This window comes from Elephas maximus, chromosome 16, assembly GCF_024166365.1.
Source record: "Elephas maximus indicus isolate mEleMax1 chromosome 16, mEleMax1 primary haplotype, whole genome shotgun sequence".
NCBI classification, from domain to species: Eukaryota; Metazoa; Chordata; class Mammalia; order Proboscidea; family Elephantidae; genus Elephas; species Elephas maximus.
The window spans coordinates 2,122,395-2,143,160 of record NC_064834.1 but is presented as its reverse complement, the minus strand read 5'-3'; the positions used below and the strand labels follow the sequence as shown (position 1 = coordinate 2,143,160).

The 20,766-nt window shown below is 42.5% G+C and overlaps 1 protein-coding gene across 10 annotated transcripts in view; it reads right to left on the bottom strand.

Moving 5' to 3' along the window:
- Positions 1–20,766, bottom strand: part of WDFY4 (WDFY family member 4) — a 410,290-nt gene that overhangs the window by 234,963 nt on the left and 154,561 nt on the right. For all 10 annotated transcript variants that reach the window (XM_049854909.1, XM_049854915.1, XM_049854916.1 and 7 more), the window contains 3 exons: positions 18,270–18,422; positions 3,492–3,565; positions 329–490 (listed from right to left, as the gene is read on the bottom strand). In XM_049854909.1, coding sequence (XP_049710866.1) covers positions 329–490; positions 3,492–3,565; positions 18,270–18,422 — 389 coding nt within the window. The remainder of the gene's footprint in view (positions 1–328; positions 491–3,491; positions 3,566–18,269; positions 18,423–20,766) is intronic.

The window sequence follows — 20,766 nt, the reverse complement described above, 5'->3', positions numbered from 1 at the left end:
GCTAAAAGTGGTGGCAGCTGGAGAAGTCCTTTGGGAAGTCTGCAAGAGCCAGGCATGTTGAGTCACTGGCCCTTATGAAGACTGCTGTGCTCATGGGGATTCTTGCATCGTAGGCAAAACCACCCACCCCATCCTGAGTCTAGCAACCCCCTCCCCCTACTTTTCTCAACTCTCAGACATCATCAGAAACCTCTAGAATGTTCCAAGGACACAGACTCTGCCACTGCACTGACGCTGGGGTGAACGTGGTTAGGAAAGAGCTGGGCCACATTCCCTTAGTAAAATGGTTCTGAATCCTTCCCATCCCCAAGTAAGCTTGGTGCGGTACCTGAGCAGGTCCTGGAGGCTGAAGTGGCCCCTCAGCTGGTGGCCCAGGATAGCAATGATGGTGGGGATCTTGGACGGGGTGAGACTTGGCTCATTGAACAGGAAGACGAGCTTGGGTATGAGCTGTGCTTGGTGGGCAACTTCAGCATTCTTGGGTCCTTCCCTGGTGAGCCCAGGACAGAGGCAGTAAAAGCTTTTACTGGAAATAACCAAATTTGCTGTGTTTCTGCTAAAAAGGTTTTCCAGGCTGGGCTTGTTCCATGGCCCTCTAACACCAATCCTCTCTTGATGATTTGCCAAAATACTGTCAGACACCCATCAAATATGTGTCTGCCAAAGGCCTTATCACTCAGGGATAAGCCTCCCTATTGCCTTCCACCACCGGAAAACGCCTTCAGAGACAAACCCCCAATTATTGACTTAAATTCTGAGCCTTAGGGAAAACTAATGCTGGTCTCAGAAAACTCAGAACAAAGACAGCAGACACGCATGTGACCACGGAGCACTTCCCAACAGCCAGGAGCCCGGGCCTCCGCAAGGCTGTCTGGGTGTGTGTGCTCTTCCTGCCCTCCTCAAACCACAAAGTGGATGAACACGCCATGCCAGGAGTCAAAGGGGATAGAGACAGAACTGAAGAATCCACATCCCCCTTCATAGGATAATCACAAAGATAATTTCCTGTAAATTGTACTCCCCCAAAGAAAACAGCTCCCAGGGTAAATGTCTGTCTCTTAGCAAAAAACAGGTACAGGTACAAAGTGGAAAGTGGGAAAAAAGGTAGAAGAGGGTGACTTCAAGTGGTCTGCTCCTCTTGAGTCATATCTGCAGCCTTCACATGTTGCGTTCTGCCACACTCCACATCCCTAATACACAAAAGAGGCAGAACCAGGCCCAGTTTTGCAGGCGAGTTACACTCAGCTCGCCAGGGAATATGTCCCTCCTTCTGGTTGTACATTCCTGCTGCTTTTTGTACTCCTTCCTACCCAAGCTCTGAGCAGCATGGGTTTCTGTGTAATTTCTCCTAGGACTGAGTCATGCTCTTCTCTAAATTTACAGCACCAAGAACTGGGTCGACCGTCCTAATGTCAGGTTGCGATACTGTGGGGGCTGTGATGCTGGAAGCTGTGTCACAGGTATTCAAATACCAGCAGGATCCCCTGTGGTGAACAGGTATCAGTGGAGCTTCCAGTCAGACTAGGAAGAAAGATCTGGAGATCTCCTTCGGAAAATGAGCCAGTGAAAACCCCATGGATCACAAAAGGACATTGTCCAATGCAGCGCTGGAAGATGAGCCCCTAGGATGGAAGGCACTGGAAATACACAGTGGTCGCAACAATGGACTCAAGCACACCAGTGATGGCGAGATGGTGCAGGACTGGGCCACATTTCATTCTGCTGTGCACGGGTCGCTGTGGTCGGAACTGACTCCGTGGCAACTAACAATGGCAGCAACACGGTGGGTTTATAATCTATGTTCAAAAACGGGGCGGAAGCTTAAATAAAAAGATGTTTTGAAACATGGTCAAAAGTCACAGGAGATGTAAATAATCACTGAAGCAGCTAAACCTGTGAGTAGGGAGGTGGGCGTGGGTGTGGTGAGGACATCTGATAGGTTGCCTTCCCGACCCCCTTCTCCCTTACTCTGACCACAGCCCTGGTGTTGCCTGGGCAGCCCCTGTCTGACTCACCTCCACTCACTGCAGACGGGAAAGCACGCGCAGGCCTGGGTGAGAGCACACAGGCTGACCAGGAATGGGATGTGCCCAAGCGGGCCCAAGGAGACAATCCTTTTGCCAGTACTACTGAGTTTAAAAAAAACAAAAAAACAAAAAAAACCCTTCCTTCTGCTAACTGTGCTAAGTTAGGATGTGCTCTAAGGCCCTGCAGCGGCCCCATGCTGCCACATGAAGGAGCCCGAGATAATGAAGCCACTACAGACGGGAAGGGTGTGGAGTTCAGATAAAACAGTGTGAGCCCCATCCAGCCGTGTGTAACAAGCTACCTTGTTCAATTCTACAAGCCAATAAATTCACCCTTTATCCAGTCTCCCTCCCTTCCTGAAGTCCCTGGGTGGTACAAATGGTTAACAGGCTTAACTGCCAACCGAAAGGTTGGTGGCTCAAGTCCACCCAAAGGTGCCTTGAAGGAAAAGGCTGGTGACCTACTTCTGAAAAATCAGCCATTGAAAACCCTGTGGAGCACAGTTCTATGCTGTACACATGGGGACATCCTGAGTCGGTGTTGACTCAGGGGCAACTGGTTTGTTTTCTTCCTCTCTCTCCTTCTCCCTCCCACTTTCCTTCTCTCTTTCCTTCCTTTCTTTCTTCCTTAAGCTAGCTTGAGTTATATTTCTGCCACTGGCAACCAAAAGGAGGAGCCCTGGTGGCACAGTGGCTAAGCACTTGGCTGCTAACCAGGGCTTCAAACTGGTCATTTGCATTTCCACCCCAGGTAACTGAATCAGAATCTACATTTTAACAAGATCCCCAGGTGATTCTTACGTATAATACATTTTGAGAACCACTGCTCAACTAGTGGTTCTCAGAATTGGTCCCTAACTAGCAGGATTAGCATCACCTGTGAACTTGTAAGAAATGCAAATTTTCAGCAGGGGTTTAAACTGGAATGTACTGAGCCAGATAAAAGCCCTGGTTGAACCCACCAGCCACACCGTGGCAGAAAGATGTGGCAGTCTGTGCCCATAAAAATTACAACTTTGGAAACTCTGTTGGGCAGTTCTACTCTGTCTTACAGGGTCGCTGTGAGTTGGAATTGACTCAATGGCAGCAGGTTTGATTTTGGTTTTGGTTTGCAACCAAAAGAGCTCCAACTAATTTAAAAAGTGACTTAAGAGTCAGAGGAAGAGTGGTCAGGGAAACAAAACAGAGCATGGAGGAGGGGGTCCTTTGGCGACCACATTGATAGCCCCAGCCCCTGCCCTTCTGCTGCCCAAGACTCCCCCTCCCCCAAGGAGACAGCCCAGTCCCATGCATGGGAGCCCCTGAGAGGGACGTGCTCCCACCCAAGGACTGAGTGCCCTAGGAGGAGGGAGTGGGCCACGGCTGCTGATTCATTGGCCATCCTTCCACCTCCCCCGTGCCCCAGTCCCCGTACCCTGCATGAAGCCTTTAGTTCTAACACCCAGGCTGCAGAGCCCAGCTTACCTTGGTGACTGAAAGATTTCAACCAGATGGGAAAAGAGGGTGAGGTCCAGATTGTCTGCAGTATTCATCCAGAGCTGTAAGGCAGAACAAACGTACTGTGAAGCCCAGACATATGCGGAGAAGGATTTCTGGGCAGTGCGGGAATACAGGATGTTTGACCTAGCACCCTTTGCCTTGCAACCACCCGCCTGAGTTCCTGGTTCTGCCATCATGCAAGCCCTCCTGGTACTCGGAACGCATATCCCAGAGGGAAGCTCAGACACCTTTCTTCTCCCTCCCATCTCTGCTGCTGTCGTCACTTGGCTGTGGCTCTGATTCCAACCAAGGAAACATGCACCAAGCATCTCCCAGGTCTGCCCGGCTCACATACCCACCAAACGCTGTAAGGCACATGCCAGCATTTCCACTCTACAGGTGAGAACATGGAGGCCCAGACAGACAGTTGACTGATAGGCCCCAATCACCACCAGCCAGTGGTAGGACTGGAATCATAAGCCAGGGTTCCAGCTTGCAGTTTTTAGCTAAACCAACCATAGCACCTAGCTTGTGAATGCAACACTGTCTTCCATTCGCTCCTCTATAAAACCTGAACCCCAACCCAGGTTCCTCCTCTTTCACAACAGAACTGTGAGTGACACGCGTATGTAAGATGCACTGAGATTCCTGGAGTAAAGCTTATCACTCAGGTCATTTTAATTCATATTAAACAAAACACAGTCACTAACCAGGCTCTTTGGGGCAGGTTGATGGTGTGCTTTCATGACTCACTCTCAGTTCCCTATCAAAGAGCTCTATTGTTCTCATCTCCAAATGCTGACAGCTACTAAAGCCCGAATGTAACAGGGGGATACATGGGGCTACAAGAGTCCACTCGTGTAGCATCAAATAAAACAACTCACATTTAGAAATCATGCTATTTACTGGAGAAAAAAGTTACCATACAAAGTCCCAAAGTGATAACATCGTCTCTGTTGTACAGATAAGGCTTAGAGAGACTAAATAACTTGCCCAGCGCCCTGTTGTTTTTTGTTTGTTTTTGTTTTTTTTTCTCCGTTGTTTTTAATTAGCAGAGGCTGGATTCTGGATCCTTGCCTCCCCCTGTGCTGTGGTCCCTCACAGGCATCCCCTGCAGAGCAGTCATCCATGGGGTGCATACCCACCTCACCTGAGACTAACCCATGGCCACAGCATTGTCCTTTTACTTAAGAGAGGATGCAGCAGGGCCCCAGTGAACACAGGCTTAGCAGCAGGGCCATGAAGGCAGGGCCATCACTCTCCAGTCCTCAGGGCCTGGCACACACAGGCCACAGAGTAGGCACTTGTTAAGGATCTATTAAATTTTTTTAAACGAGTGGATGCAAAGTAAGCCAAGGTAAATGAGTAAGGAGAGTCCACTGCCCAGGTACCTGCAGAGGTAGGTGACATGCTGCCCTTCGGGACAGCTGGTATGGGCTGATGTGCCTACACAGCGGGTACAGGTAGCTAGGCACAGCCCACTAACATACACACCTGTGGGACTCCAGGAGCCCTGTATTCTCAGAGTATCCATCCATTAAGACAGTCACTCATTCAGCAAACAATGTGCTGGGAACTGGGAGAACTGAGAAGGTAAGACATGAACCCACCAGTCTGGTCTGCTGCACCCCCTCACCCTTCCCACAAAAGTATAACCCCCATTTCCTTTCCAGAACATCAGAACAGTAAGAAGTTGCCATAACCCATTTGAACGGCTGCCTAGCTCTTCCAGAAGTTACTTTGCGTAATACCAAACACCTGCATTTTGGGAAACACAGACAATTGAGTCCTTCAGTTGTTATCCTGTGTCACAAAGGCCCTGGACTGAACCAAGATGTCTGCGTGAGATTTGTTTGAATTTCAAATGGATAATATGTCAAACCACACTCTCTCCCCACCTCACTCCCAGAAATGAGCTGGCCTTCCACCTCGTCAAGAAATAAGAAGCCTCAGATGCGGATGCCTTCAACTTCCTGTCCTGCCTGCCTTAAAGCTGTCGTGGTGGACACCACTACTTCTCCTAACACCCACCCTCTTATTTGCAAACCCTGTCTCCTTTAAGAACTTGATCCAGCAATAGTTGACTCACTCACCCATCTGTCAGAGGAGGCTTGCATGTTGCTATGATGCTGAACAGGCTTCAGCAGAGCTTCCAAACTAAGATGGACTAGGAATAAAGTCCTGGTGATCTACTTCCAAAAATCGGCCAGTGAAAACTCTATGGGTCACAATGGATTTCATTGTGCATGGGATCACCATGAGTCGGGGCCAACTCAGCAGCAGCTAACAGCAACAACAGTGTCTGAAGTGCTCCATTTTCTCTGCCTCCTTCCACTCAGCCTGCGATGAGTCACGTCTCTCCCACCTTAACGTACAAAACCAAAAGGCCTGAAACTTTCTCCTCCATTTTCTTCTCTCTTCCTTAATTCTTGAAAACCCCACTGACTTCGCCTGCTGCCAGCCTCCCTCCACTCTGAGTTCACTTCCACTCTGGCTTCTTTCTGACCCCACTGTTCTATTTCCCCTGAGCTCCTAAAAAAATGACCTCTAATTGCCAAACATAACGGCCACAACCCTGCCCTGACATTACTGGGCTTATGTTCTCGTCTTTACTTTTCTTCCTTCTTTTTCTGAGTTAATCTTAAGTTATTTTATTTCATTCTCACTCTAACTTCTTGATTTTGATGCTCAGTTCATTATTTTTTCCTCTTTTTTAAATACACACCTCATGACCATACATTTCCCTCTACGTCTTGCTTTCAGTAGTGTCCCCTCAGATTTTGATAACACACTGTTTTCATCATCATTCTGTCCTGAATCACTTCTAATTTGAATGACGATGTCCTCATTGATCCTCCTCTTTATCCCACAGCCTTTGCCTCAGTTCAGGTTTCAAAATTCTCCACTTGGATTTCTACAACAATCTCATGACTGATCCCCCAGCTTGCGCTACCAGAGTAATGCATCCAAGATGAAATATGAACGTATCACTCTCTTAGCTACCATCCTCACATGTCAGCGGCTTGGCAAAACTGGTCAACAACCCAAAAATTTGTTTATAAAGCTTTTACCTTCGTAATCAACTGTGATAATTTATTCTCTCTCTCTTTTTTTATTATGCATTAGGTGAAAGTTTACAGCTCAAGTTAGTTTCTCACACAAAAATTTATACACACATTGTTATCTGAGCCTAGTTGTTATCCCTATAATGTGACAGCACACCCCTTCCCACCCCAGATTTCCCCTGTCCACTCAACTGGCACCTGTCCCTTTCTGCTTTCTCATCTTGCCTCCAGACAGAAGCTGCCCATCTAGTCTTCTGTATCTACTTGAATGAAGAAGCACACTCCTCACCAGTATCATTTTATGTCTTATAATCCTGTCTATTCTTTGTCTGAAGAGTTGGCTTAAGGAATGGTTTTAGTTCTGGGTTAACAGAGAGTCCAGGGGCCATGTCTTCCGAGATTCCTCCAGTCTCAGTCAGACCATTAAGTCTGGACTTTTTACTAGAATTTGAGTTCTACATCCCACTTTTCTCCTGCTCCATCAGAGATTCTCTGTTATGTTCCCTTCAGGGTGGGCATTGGTGATAGCTGGCTATCATCTAGTCCTTCCAGTCTCAGGCTGATGGAGTCTCTGGTTTATATGACCCCTTTTGTCTCTTGGGCTAATATTTTCCTTATGTCTTTGTTCATTCTTCTTTGCACCAGCTGGGTTGAGACCAATTGATGCATCTTAGATGGCCACTCGTTAGCTTTTAAAACCCCAGATGCCACTCGCCAAAGTGGAATGCAGAATGTTTTCTTAATAACCTTCGTTATGCCAATTGACCTAGATGTCCACTGCTACACTGTCCTTGAAATTGTTTGCTTGTATTCAGGAAACTTCTTAGCTTTTGGGTTAGTCCAGTGGTGCTTAATTCCTCTATATTGTGTGTTGTCCTTCCCTTCACCTAAGATAATTCTTGTCTACTACCTAATTAGTGAATGCCCCTTTCCCTCCTTCCCCACCCTCATAACCATCAGAGAATATTTTCTTCTGTGTTAAAACCTTTCCATGAGTTCTTATAATAGTGGTCTCATACAATATTTGTCCTTTAGAGACTAATTTCACTCTGCAGAATGCCTTCCAGATTCGTTCATGTTATGTTTCACAGGTTCATTGTTGTTCTTTATCATTCCATTGTATGACTATACCATAATTTGTTTATCCATTTACCTGTTGATGGGCACCTGGGTTGTTTCCATCTTTCTGCTATTGTGAACAGTTTTGCAATGAACATGGGTGTGCATAGATCTGTTTATGTAAAGGCTCTTATTTCTCTAGGATATATTCCAAGGAGTGGGATTGCTGGATCATATGGTAGTTCTATTCCTAGCTTTTTAAGGAAGTGCCAAATCGATTTCCAAAGTGGTTGTACCTTTTTACATTCCCACCAGCAGTGTATAAGTGTTCCAGTCTCTCCACAACCTCTCCAACATTGATTATTTTGTGTTTTTTGGATTAATGCCAGGCTTGCTGGAGTGAGATGGAATCTCATTGTAGTTTTGATCTGCATTTCTCTAACGGCTCTTGATCGTGAGCATTTCCTCATGTATCTGTTAGCCACCTGAATGTTTTCTTTGACAAACTGTCTGTTCATCCATTTCGCCCATTTTTTAAAATGGGTTACGTGGCTTTTTGTGGTTGAAATTTTGTAGTATCTTCTAGATTTTAGAGATTAGGCCCTGAACGGATATGTCACAGCCAAATTTTCTTCCCAGTTTGTAGGTTATCTTTTTACTCTTTTAGTGAAGTCTTTGGATGTGCATGTTTGATTTTTAGGAGCTCCCAATTACCTAGTTTCTCTTCTAGTGTTTGTTCCTTCTTAGTAATGTTTTGTATTCTGTTTATGCCATGTATTAGGGCTCCTATCGTGGTCCCTATTTTTTCTTCCATGAGCTTTATCATTTTAGATTTTAAATTTAGGTCTTGGATACATTGTGAGTTAGTTTTGGTGCATGATGTGAGCTATCAGCCTTGTTTCATTTTTTTGCAGATGGATATCCGGTTACACCAGCACCATTTGTTAAAGAGACCATCTTTTCCCCATTTAACTGACTTTGGGCCTTGGTCAAATATCAGCTGCTCATATGTGGATGGACTTATGTCTGGATTTTCAATTCTGATCCATTGGTCCACGTATCTGTTGTACCGGCACCAGGCTGTTTTGACTGCTGTGGCAGTATAATAGGTTCTAAAATCAGGTAGTGAGGCCTCCCACTTAGTTCTTTTTTTCGGTAATGCTTTACTTATCTGGGGACTCTTTCTCTTCCACATGAAGTTGGTGATTTGTTTCTCCATCTCATTAAAAAATATCATTGGAATTTGGATCAGGATTGCATTGTATCTGTAGATAGCTTTGGCTTGAATAGACATTTTTACAATATTGAGTCTTCCTATCCATAAGCAAGATACGTTTTTCCACTTATGTAGGTCTCCTTTGGTTTCCTGCAGTGGTGTCTTGTAGTTTTCTTTGTACAGGTCTTTTACATCTCTGGTTACATTTATTCCTAAGTAATTTATCTTCTTCTAGGATATTGTAAATGGTATTGATTTGGTGATTTCCTCTTCCAAGTTCTCTTTGTTGGTGTAGAGGAATCCATCCAATTTTTGTATGTTTATCTGGTATCCGGATACTCTGCTGAACTCTTCTTTTAGTTCCAGTAGTTTTCTTGTGGATTCTTTAGGGTTTTCTGTGTATACTTGTTGTTGTGTTGTTAGATGCCAACAAGTCATCTCCAACTCATAGCGGCCCTATGCACAACAGAACAAAACACTGCCCAGTCCTGCACCATCCTTACAATCGTTGTTGTGCTTGAGCTCACTGTTGCAGCCACTGTGTCGAACCACCTCATTGAGGGTCTTCCTCTTTTCTGCTGACCCTGTACTTTGCCAACCATGACATCCTTTTCCAGGGACTGATCCCTCCTGACAACACATCCAAAGTATGTAAGATGCAGTCTCACCACCCTTGCTTCTAAGGAGCATTCTGGTTGTACTTCTTCCAAGACAGATTTGTTCATTCTTTTGGCCGGGCATGGTACGTTCAATATTCTCTGCCAACACCACAATGTAAAGGTGTCAATTCTTCTTTGGTCTTCCTTATTCATTGCCCAGCTTTCACAAGCATATGATGCGATTGAAAATACCATGGCTTGGGTCAGGCGTACCTTAGTCTTCAAGGTGACATCTTTGGTCTTCAACAATTTAAAGAGGTCCTTTGCAGCACATTTACCCAATGCAATGTGTCGATTGACTTCTTGACTGTTGCTTCCATGGCTGTTGATTGTGGATCCAAGTAAAACGAAATCCTTGACAATTCAATCTTTTCTCCATTTATCATGATGTTGGTCATTGGCCCAGTTGTGAGGATTTTTGTTTTCTTTATGTTGAGGTACAATCCATACTGAAGGCTGTGGTCTTTGATCTTCATTAGTAAGTGCTTCAAGTCCTTTTCACTTTCAGCAAGCAACGTTGTCTCATATGCATAACATAGGTTGTTAACGAGTCTTCCTCCAGTCCTGATGCCCCATTCTTCTTCATATAGTCCAGCTTCTCAGATTATTTGCTCAGCATACAGATTGAATAGGAATGGTGAAAGGATACAACCCTGACACACACCTTTCCTGACTTTAAACCATACAGTATCCTCTTGTTCTGTCCAAACAACTGCTTCTTGATCTATATACAAGTTCCTCATGAGCACAAGTGTTCTGGAATTCCCATTCTTCACAATGTTATCCATAATCAGTTATGATCCACACAATCAAATGCCTTCGCATAGTCAATAAAACACAGGTAAACATCCTTCTGGTATTCTCTGTTTTCAGACAGGATCCATCTGACATCAGCAATGATATCTCTGGTTCTACATCCTCTTCTGAACCCAACCTGAGTTTCTGGCAGTTCCCTGTCAATGTACTGCTGCAGTCGCTTTTGAATGATCTTCAGGAAAATTTTGCTTGCGTGTGATGTTAACGATATTGTTCTATAATTTCCTCATTCAGTTGGATCACCTTTCTTGGGAATAGGCATAAATATGGGTCTCTTCCAGCCAGTTGGCCAGGAAGCTGTCTTCCATATTTCTTGGCATAGATGACTGAGAACCTCCAGCGCTTCACCCATTTGTTGAAACATCTCAATTGATATCCCGTCAATTCCTGGAGCCTCGTTTTTTGCCAATGCCTTCAGAGCAGCTTGGGCTTCTTCCTTCAGTACCACCGGTTCCTGATCGTATGCTACCTCTTGAAATGGTTGAACATGACTAATTCTTTTTGGTATAATGACTCTATGTATTCTTTCCATCTTCTTTTGATGCTTCCTGCATCATTTAATATTTTCTACCATAGAAACCTTTACTATTGTAACTCAAGGCTTGAATTTTTTCTTCAGTTCTTCCAGCTTGAGAAATGCTGAGTGTGTTCTTCCCTGTTGGTTTTCTATGGCCAGCTCTTTGCACAGGTCATTATAATACTTTACTTTGTCTTCTTGAGCCGCCCTTTGAAATCTTCTGTTCAGTTCTTTTACTTCATCATTTCTTCCTTTTGGTTTAGCTGCTTGACGTTTGTGAGCAAGTTTCAGGGTCTCCTCTGACATCCATCTTGGTATTTTCTTTCTTTTGTTTCTTTTCAATGACCTCTTGCTTTCTTCATGTATGATGTCATTCCACAACTTGTCTGGTCTTCGGTCACTACTGTTCAATATGTCAAATCTATTCTTGAGAGGGCCTCTAAATTCAGGTGGGATATACTCAAGGTCATATTTTGGCTCTCGTGGACTTGCTCTGATTTTCTTCAGTTTCAGCTTGAACTTGCATATGAGCAACTCATGGTCTGTTCCACACTCAGCCCCTGACCTTGTTCTGACTGATGATATTGAGCTTTTCCATCGTCTCTTTCCACAGATGTAGTCAATTTGATTCCTGTGTGTTCCATCTGGTGAGGTCCACGTGTATCGTTGCCATTTATGTTGATGAAAGAAGGTATTTGCAATGAAGAAGTCGCTGGTCTTACAAAATTCTATCATTCGATTTCTGGCATTGATTCTATCGCCAAGGCCATATTTTCCAACTACTGATCCTTCTGTTTGTTTCCAACTTTTGCATTCCAATCACCAGTAATTATCAATGCATCCTGACTGCATGTTCGATCAATTTCAGACTGCAGCAGCTGATGAAAATCTTCTATTTCTTCATCTTTGGCTTTAGTGGTTGGTGCGTAAATTTGAATAATAGTCGTATTAACTGGTCTTCCTTGTAGGTGTATGGATAGTATCCTTACACTGACAGCGTTGTACTTCGGGATAGATCTTGAAATGTTCTTTTTGACAATGAATGCAACACCATTCCTCTTCAAGTTGTCATTCCCAGCATAGTAGACTATATGATTGTCCGATTCAAAATGGCCAATACCAGTCCATTTCAGCTCACTAATACCTAGGATATTGATGTTTATGAGTTCCATTTTATTTTTGATGATTTCTAATTTTCCTAGATTCATAATTCATACATTCCAGGTTCTGATTATTAATGGATATGACCTTAGACACAGAAATACTATGCCAAATATTGGAAATCAAAGTATTTCTGTGTATAAGGTCATATCATTTGTAAATAGAGATACTTTTACTTCTTCCTTACCAATTTTGATGCCCTTTATTTCTTTTTCTAGCCTAATTATTCCGGCTAGGACCTCCAGCACAATGTCGAATAAGAGTGGTGATAAAGGGCATCCTTGTCTGGTTCCCATTCTCAAGGGGAATGCTTTCAGGCTCTCTCCATTTAGGATGATGTTGGCTGTTGGCTTTGTATAAATGCCCGTTATTATGTTGAGGAATTTCCCTTCTATTCATATTTTGCTGAGAGTTTTTATTATGAATGAGTGTTGGACTTTGTCAAATGCCTTTTCTGCATCAATTGATAAGATCATGTGGTTCTTGTCTTTTGTTTTATGTGATGGATTACATTGATTGCTTTTCTAATGTTGAACATTAGATGAATGTATGAATGTACGAATATATGAATCCCACTTGGTCGTGGTGAATTTTTTTTTTGAAGTGTTGTTGAATTCTATTGGCCAGAATTTTGTTGAGGATTTTTGCATCTATCTTCATGAGGGATACTGGTCTGTACTTTTGTGTGTGTGTGTGTCTTTACCTGCTTTTGGTATCAGGGTTATGCTGACTTCATAGAATGAGTTTAAAGTATTCCATCCTTTTCATGGTCTGAAATACCTTTAATAGTAGTGGTGTTAAATATTCTTTGAAAGTTTCATAGAATTCTCTAGTGAAGCTGTCAGGGCCAGGGCTTTTTGTTGTTGTTGTTAGGAGTTTACTTACCTTTTCAATCTCTTCTTTTGTTAGAGGTTTATTTAGCTGTTCTACCTCTGTTTGTGTTAGTTTAGGTAGGTAGTGTGTTTCTAGAAATCTGTGCATTTACTCTAGATTTTCAAATTTGTTGGAGTACAATTTTTCAAAGTATTCTGTTATGATTCTTTTAATTTCAGTTGAGTCTGTTGTGATACCGCCCTTCTCATTTCTTATTTCGGTTATTTGCTTCCTCTCCTGTTTTTCTTTTGTCAGTTTGGTCAATCGTTTATCAATTTTGTTGATTTTTTCAAAAAATAACCTTTTGGTCTTGTTAACTCTTTCAATTGTTTTTCTATTCCCCATTTCATTTAATTCTGCTCTAATTTTTATTACTTTCTTTCTCCTGGTGCTCGAGGGCTTCTTTTGCTGCTCTTCCTACTTGTTTGAGTTGCAGGGTTAATGTTTTGATTTTAGCCCTTTCTTCTTTATGGATGTGTGCATTTATTGCTATAAATTGATCTCTGAGCACAGCTTTTGCTGTGTCCCAAACTTTCTGGCAGGATGTGTTTTCATTCTCATTTGATTCTGTGAATTTTATTCTGTCCTTAATTTCTTCTATAATCCAGTAGTTTTTGAGCAAGCTGTTGTTCAGTTTCCATGATTTGACTTTTTTTTTCCCCCTTGCTTTTTCTCTTATTGATTTCTACTTTTATGGCTTTATGGTCAGAAAAGATGCTTTGTAATATTTCAGTGTTTTGGATTCTGTTGAGGCTTGCTTTGTGGCATAATATGTGGTCTATTCTGGAGAATGTTCCACGTGCATTGTAAAAGAAAGTATACTTGGCTCCTGTTGGGTGGACTGTTCTGTGTATGTCTATGAGATCACGTTGGCTGACTATGGCATTTAGATCTTCAGCGTCTTTATTGGGCTTCTTTCTGGATGTTCTGTCCTTAGCCAAAAGTGGTGTGTGGAAGTCTCCTGCTATTACTGTGGAGCTATTTCTCTTCAATGCTGTTAGAGTTTGTTTTATGTATTATGTCATTGGGTGTATAAATATTTATTATGGTTATGTCTTCCTGGTATATTGACCCTTTAATCACTGTATAGTGCCCTTCCTGATCCTTTGTGGTGGATTTTGCTTTAATGTCTAATTTGTTACAGATTAATATTGCCACTCCTGCTCTTTTTTGATTCTTGTTTGCTTGATATATTTTCTTCCATCCTTTGAGTTTTAGTTTGTTTGTGTTTTTAATCTAAGGTATGTCTCTTATAGGCAGCATATAGACAGATCACGGGTTTTTTTGTTTTTTTTTTTAATCTATTCTGCCACTCTCTGTCTCTTTATTGGTGCGTTTATTTCATTTAAATTCAGCATAACTATTGATAGCCATGAGTTTAGTGCTGTCATTTTGTGTGTTGTTGAGTTTCTTTGTTCCACTTAATTTTCTGTGCCAAGTCATTTTTCTTCATGTATTTTTTTTCATTGTTGTTGATTTTGGTATTTGCTGAGTCTTTATGTTTTTCTCGTTTTTTATTTTGATGTGTAGGATCGTTAGTTTCCTTTGTGGTTACCTTAATATTTACCTCTATTTTTCCAAGTTTAAACCACTATTTTATTTCTTTATAACATCTTGACTTCCTTTCCATATGAAAGATCTATGACTACATTATTTAGTCCCTCTTTTTTGTTTTAATGTTGTCATCTTCTCCATATTGACATCTCTGTTTCCCTATTTTCAGTGTTTTAGCTTTGATTTTCTTTTGTGATTTCCCTATCTGGGTTGATATCTGGTTGCTCTGTCCTGTGTTCTAGTTTTGGGTTGTTATCTGATTTTATCTATTTCCTAACTGGAGGACTCCCTTTAGTATTTCTTGTAATTTTGGTTTGGTTTAAACAAATTGCCTAAACTTTTGTTTATCTGGAAGTACCCTAATTTCGCCATCAGATTTGAGAGACTGTTTTGTTGGATATAGAATTCTTGGTTGACATTTTTTTCTTTCAAAGCTTTATGTATGTCATGGCATTGCCTTCTTGCCTGCTTGGTTTCCGCTAAGCAGTCCAAGCTTAGTCCTATCGACTCTTCTTTGTAGATGACTTTTCATTTACCCTTTGCTGCTCTTAAAATTCTCTCTTTATCTTTGGTTTTGGCAAGTTTATTATAATATGTCTTGGTGACTTTCTTTTGGGATCTACCTTGTGCGGGGTTCAATGAGCTTCTTGGATAGATATCTTCTCATCTTTCATGATATCAGGGAAGTTTTGTGCCAACAAATCTTCAACAATTCTCTCTGTATTTTCTGTTACCTCCCCTGTTCTGATACTCCAATCACTTGTAGGTTATTCCTCTTGATAGAAAAAAAAAAAAATTTTTTTAATTCTTATGGTTTCTTCATTTTTTTTTAACTCTTTTATTTAGTTTTTTCTCAAATAAGTTGGTGTCAAGTGGTTTATCTTCAATCTCACTAATTCTGACTTCCATTCCCTCAATTCTGCTCCTATGACTTTCTATTGAGTTGTCTAATTCTGAAATTTTATTGTTAATCTTTTGGATTCTGTTTGCTGTCTCTCTATGGGTTCTTGCAGCTTGTTAAATTTGTCATTATGCTCTTATATAATCTTCTTAATTTCTTCTATTTCTTTGTCTGTGTGTTCCTTGGCTTGTTCTGTGTTTTCCCTGATCTCCTTCCTGATTTCTTGAAGAGTTCTCTATATTAATCTTTTGAATTCTACCTTTGGTAATCCCAGTAAGTTCTCTTTCTCCAGAATGTTTCATGATTGTTTGTTTTGGTGGCTTGCTGAAGCCATCATGGTCTGCTTTTTTGTGTGATTTGATATTGACTGTTGTCTCCGAGCCATCAGTAAGTTATCATGTTTATTTATTTTATGTTTGCTTACTCTGTCCTAGTTTCTGGTTTTGTTTTGTTTTGATATGCCCAGATAGGCTGGTTGTGTGGACTAGTTTGATTATTAGTGTATTTGAAACTCTCACATCCTGTCTCCAGGTGGCTAAAGCTGTTACTAGGTAGTCCGGCTATTACTAGGTAGCCCAGGAGTCCATTTACCTTTCTTGTGTGGATTCAGCTCAGGTATCCAGGTTGTCAGTCACCAAGTGTGTTCTGCAGGCTCTCACCCACAGTCCTAGACGGGCAGGGGTGATTGGTGTAGGCAAAGGTGTCTGAATGCAGTAGGGGGGTCAAACAATGAGCAAGGCAGGGGGCTGACAGCTGCCCCTAAGTGTCTGGGTGGAAGGCATGTCTCTGTTCCCTAGAGCACGTAGGTGGGTGGGTTTTGCAGCAGAACGATAGGCACCCATTGCTTTTGGTTATCTTTTACTGATTGAATGCTGTTTCTTGCTGGTTCTAGAGGCTTGAGTAGATTCTCTGCTGTTTGGTCTCTCCTGATGTGGAAAACACATCCCAAGCACCACCGCTTGTTTTACCCCCAGTGCACTAGCCAATCCAGCCTGTAGGGTACCGTTTCTGGCCAGGTCAGGTCTGGCAAATTCTCACTGCTTCTGAACCATTTCTCCCTCCCCCGTCACTAAATCCATTTATTTAAGTTTGTCTTTGATGTTCAGGGCTCCTAGATTGTCATATATAATTGATTCTTTTTTTTTTATCTTTGTTATAAGAGGGATCACAGGAAGCATCTGACAACTCTACCATCTTGACCCTACCTCACTGTGATAATTTATTCTATTTCTAAATGTGGAAGGGGAACATATGCTCAAAAAATGCCATCTCTGGTTAAGACCTACGGCTGCTAACCAAAAAGTCAGCAGTTCGAATCCACCAGGCACTCCTTGGAAACTCTATGGGGCAGTTCTATTTTGTCCTGTAGGGTCGCTGTGAGTCAGAATCGACTTGATGGCAATGAGTGTTTTTAGAGGGGCTTAGTGAGGGTTACTACAGCCCAGAGGCAATCCCTAAGTTGCTCTCCCCCAATTTCAAGATGAATAGACACTGATAGCAGTGATGCAACAGCAGAACTCCCCCCCCCACCACCAATCTGGCTGCCTCAGTCATGTGCCTTTAATATTTTTGGTACCTCAGAATGTCATTCCACACTTCATCTGGTGCCCCTTTGAACTTGCATCATGGGAGCAGGTGCCCTCCTCTGCCCACCCCTCTTGTTACACCTCTTTATCTCTACAGTGCTCAGAAGAACAACATAGAGGAATAATCTAAGAATTCAACAATAGGGGAATGGATAAGAAACCAGGAAATCTCCACAAGGTAGAGTGTCACTCTGACCTCAAAATAATGCCTGCAATAGTTTGTAATAAAATTGCTTAAATGTTTGTGCTATGTGAGAAAAGGTAGCACTCAAAATAATACCTATGGTTTGATCATGATTATGATAAAAAAAATTATATATAGAAAATACAAGAAGGGAATGAATCCAATATTGATAACAATTGTCTGGATCTTGAAAATAGGAATTGCTCCCTCTTTACTTTCCTATAATTTAAAAATATTTTATAATAAGAATATATTAATTTTATAACAAAAAAGAAACACATTCCAGTCTGAAACTCTGATGTACTCCCACGGACCACCAGCACATTTGAGTTAAAGGACATACCATGCAGCTTAGCACCTTAGGCTTATCTTCTCTCACTCCTGCTGCAGTCTCGGCAGCAACCAGCACAAACTGGCATGGTGCTCACCAAGGCACTTCCTTTAGAATTCCCATGGTTATTCTCATCCCTGAGCATTTTCCAATAGCAACTCCATCCAGAATGTTCTTTGCCCACTGAGTTCATTCTGCCAGACTCAGCTTCAGAGTCATTTCTTCTATGGAAACTGTTCTGATCTGAGCTGATTATCATCCCACTCCCACTTCCCAGATCCTCTGAGCCTGCCTTAATATGGCACCTAGCACACTGTGTTGTCCTCAGGCCATATCTCAGGCCTATTCCCTGTGTGGAAGGCATGAGTCATGGTCATCACCGTATCTCCAAGACACAGCTAGTACACGACCCCACTGGGTGCTCTGTAAATGATGCTTCATGGATGTATTAATCCTCACTTACATTCACACATCCATCAGTAGCTTTCAGTCCTTCATGATCATTTGGAAACAGCAAAGCACCATCCAAAGGAATTGGGGTTATTTTTTTAAAAACCTTCATACGTATACAGTACTTTGGAGTTTTAAAAATCCACTTCTTTCGCACATAAAAAGACTGGGCTCAGAAAGATTAACAGGCTTACCCAAGGCCACAAAGCCTACACATGGTAGGATTTAATTATAAACCAAGGCTGTAGGCTCCAGAGTCTTTATGGTTTTCCCTCTACTCATGACTATCAAGAAAGTTGACCTGCTGCATTTAAAAGAAGCTCCATAATTTCCTACCGTATTTTGTCATCACACGTACTTCTTAAAAGCTAAGGGCTAATTTCCAGTTTACCTCAAAATCACAGAGGACATGCTCGAAGATTCCAACATTGGCAATAGTAGACGATCTGAAGCCCAGCTCAGCAGTACCAGCAATTGAGAGGATTAGCTGAAAAATTCTGTGGTTTAGGAGTGAGGTCTTTTTTCTCAGCAGAAATGTCATTATCTGAAAACATGAGAGCACAAAAGGGTTTCTTCATAAACGTATCTGTAGAATTCCTTCTCCTTTCTACCTCCTTGTTCCTACCAGCACATTGGCTAAATCCAGTCTGAAACTGTCCGGTCTCAGGTGCTACCATGCTTTGCTCCTGTGCCTCAGAAAAAAAGTATGACCAGCTTCTGTGGCTACTTCCTGAACAGCGTCCACTTGTCTGTGCTTGTGTGACATGACCTCTCACTGGGGGACTTCCTGCTCCTTTCTGAATCTCTTCCATTTGATTTCCAGAATGCCACCTTCTCCTTATTTCCTTCTATATTTCTGAGTGCTCTTTCTCATTTTTCTTTAGTGGATCTTACACCCATAACCAACCAGCAAGCCACTGCCTACCCATGAGCTCTACTACACCCAGCCAGCTTATGGCTGCAGTCACCAGATGGGTCTTTTTCTGGTGCCCATCCATGGAAAGTTAACAGTGTATAAGGATCCACACCAGGATGGAGGCACTGGGATCCCACAATTGGCCCAGTTGCCCACACTTGTCTCAGAGACTAACACTGTGGATCTCCCCACACCAATGTCTCTGTTGGCCACACAAAAATCAGGCTTCCCAGCATCCATCAGGGTCTGAATTCCCATACATGTCTCCTGTATGCTTATTCATATCATCTAAATTCCCAACCACTTCATCTGAATTCCCAATCATGTCATCTGAATTCTCAACCGTGTCATCTGGATTTCCATCCAAGTCATCTGGATTCCCAACCATGCCATCTGGATTCCCAACCATGCTGTCTGGATTCCCGCCCATGTCGTCTGGATTCCCATCCATGTCATCTGGTATTATGGATTGAATTGTGTCCTCCCCCAAAACATGTGTTGTAAATCCTAGTCTCTATGCATGTGGTTATAATCTCATTTGGGAATGGGTTGTCTTTGTTATGTTAATGAGACAGTATTATTGTTGTTGTTACGTGCTGCTGAGTCGGTTCCCTGCATCCCTAGTGCCTAACACAATAAAAGTTTAATAAATAGATTTTACCAATGGACCACTCCTTTTCTCTACCATCACTCCTTGAAAAACTCAGTCAACCCAGTCTTCAGGACCCTCCTGGCTGCCTTTCTTTTAGGTGAACTCTCTTTGACTCCCCTGCTCACAAGTTAGCTACCTTTGCACCTCTCTAGCATTCTCTCTCTCTCTCTCTGCATTGCATTCATTTCATGAGCACTCCTTGAGAACTCATGCCATGCCAAGCCCTGCACTAAGCAGTGAGGAGGCGATGGTGAACCTAAGACAGTCCTGGCCCTGTAAGAAGCTCAGAATTTATGGGAGAGTCACAGAGAGTGGTAGTCCTTGAAGGGAATTTTGGACACTTTATTGCTTTTATTATGGTACTTTATAAATTTTACCCTTCTAGATATACCCATGAGAATAGAAACTGTTTTGTACCTTTTTAGGAATGGTTGAAATAATTATTATAATCTCTTGCCACAGCAGATATTCATATGCTGAACTGGAACAAATCCCATTACTACTATCCTTAACAATATAATCAAAGTTTTATATACCAAGAACCCAATTCTTGAGTTTTAATAGAAATCTTGGCCACAACAATTGATTCAAACATGCCACTAGTCATAAAGATGGTACAGCACGGGGCAACATCTTGTTGTGCTGTACATAGGGTCACCATGAGTTGGAGCCAACTTGACAGCAACTGGCAACAATATACACCCAGTCACACCCTTTCACTTATTCCCAAGTGTCAACTTGGTGTCAGTAGCACACTGGCAAAGAATAAGGAACAATCCAGATCTTTAGAAGATCTGGAGACTAGCAGAGAAAAATATTCACAGCACAGTGTGACAGCAGTTAGAATTGAGGGTGCACAGGGCCAAGAAAGCCCAGGACAGGGCCCACACTCAGCACAGGAGGTCAGAGAAAGTATCACTCTTGCCCTTTGAGCTTGACCTAGGAAGGCAAGAAGTTCATCGGGGGAGAGAGGGAGATGGTACTCCCAGCTGAGACCACACATACACAAAGTTGCACAATGTGTTGAGTGAGCAACTCATGATGATGCAGGATTTGGGGAGGCAGAAGATCATGGTGTGAAACACTTGCTGAGTGGGAGATGGCTCTGGAAGGACAAGGGGTGGCCAGTTTTGAAAAGCCTTCAATCCCAGTCTAAGGAGTTTGGAATATTGTATCAGTGATGGGGCACATTTGAAGGATTACACCAGAGACAGCTATCATTAGATCTGCAATGTGAAACTATAACTGACACACATATAGAGAATAGGCTAAGAGAGAGAGGCAGGTGGAAGACTCTTGTTATCCATACATGGCTGTAGT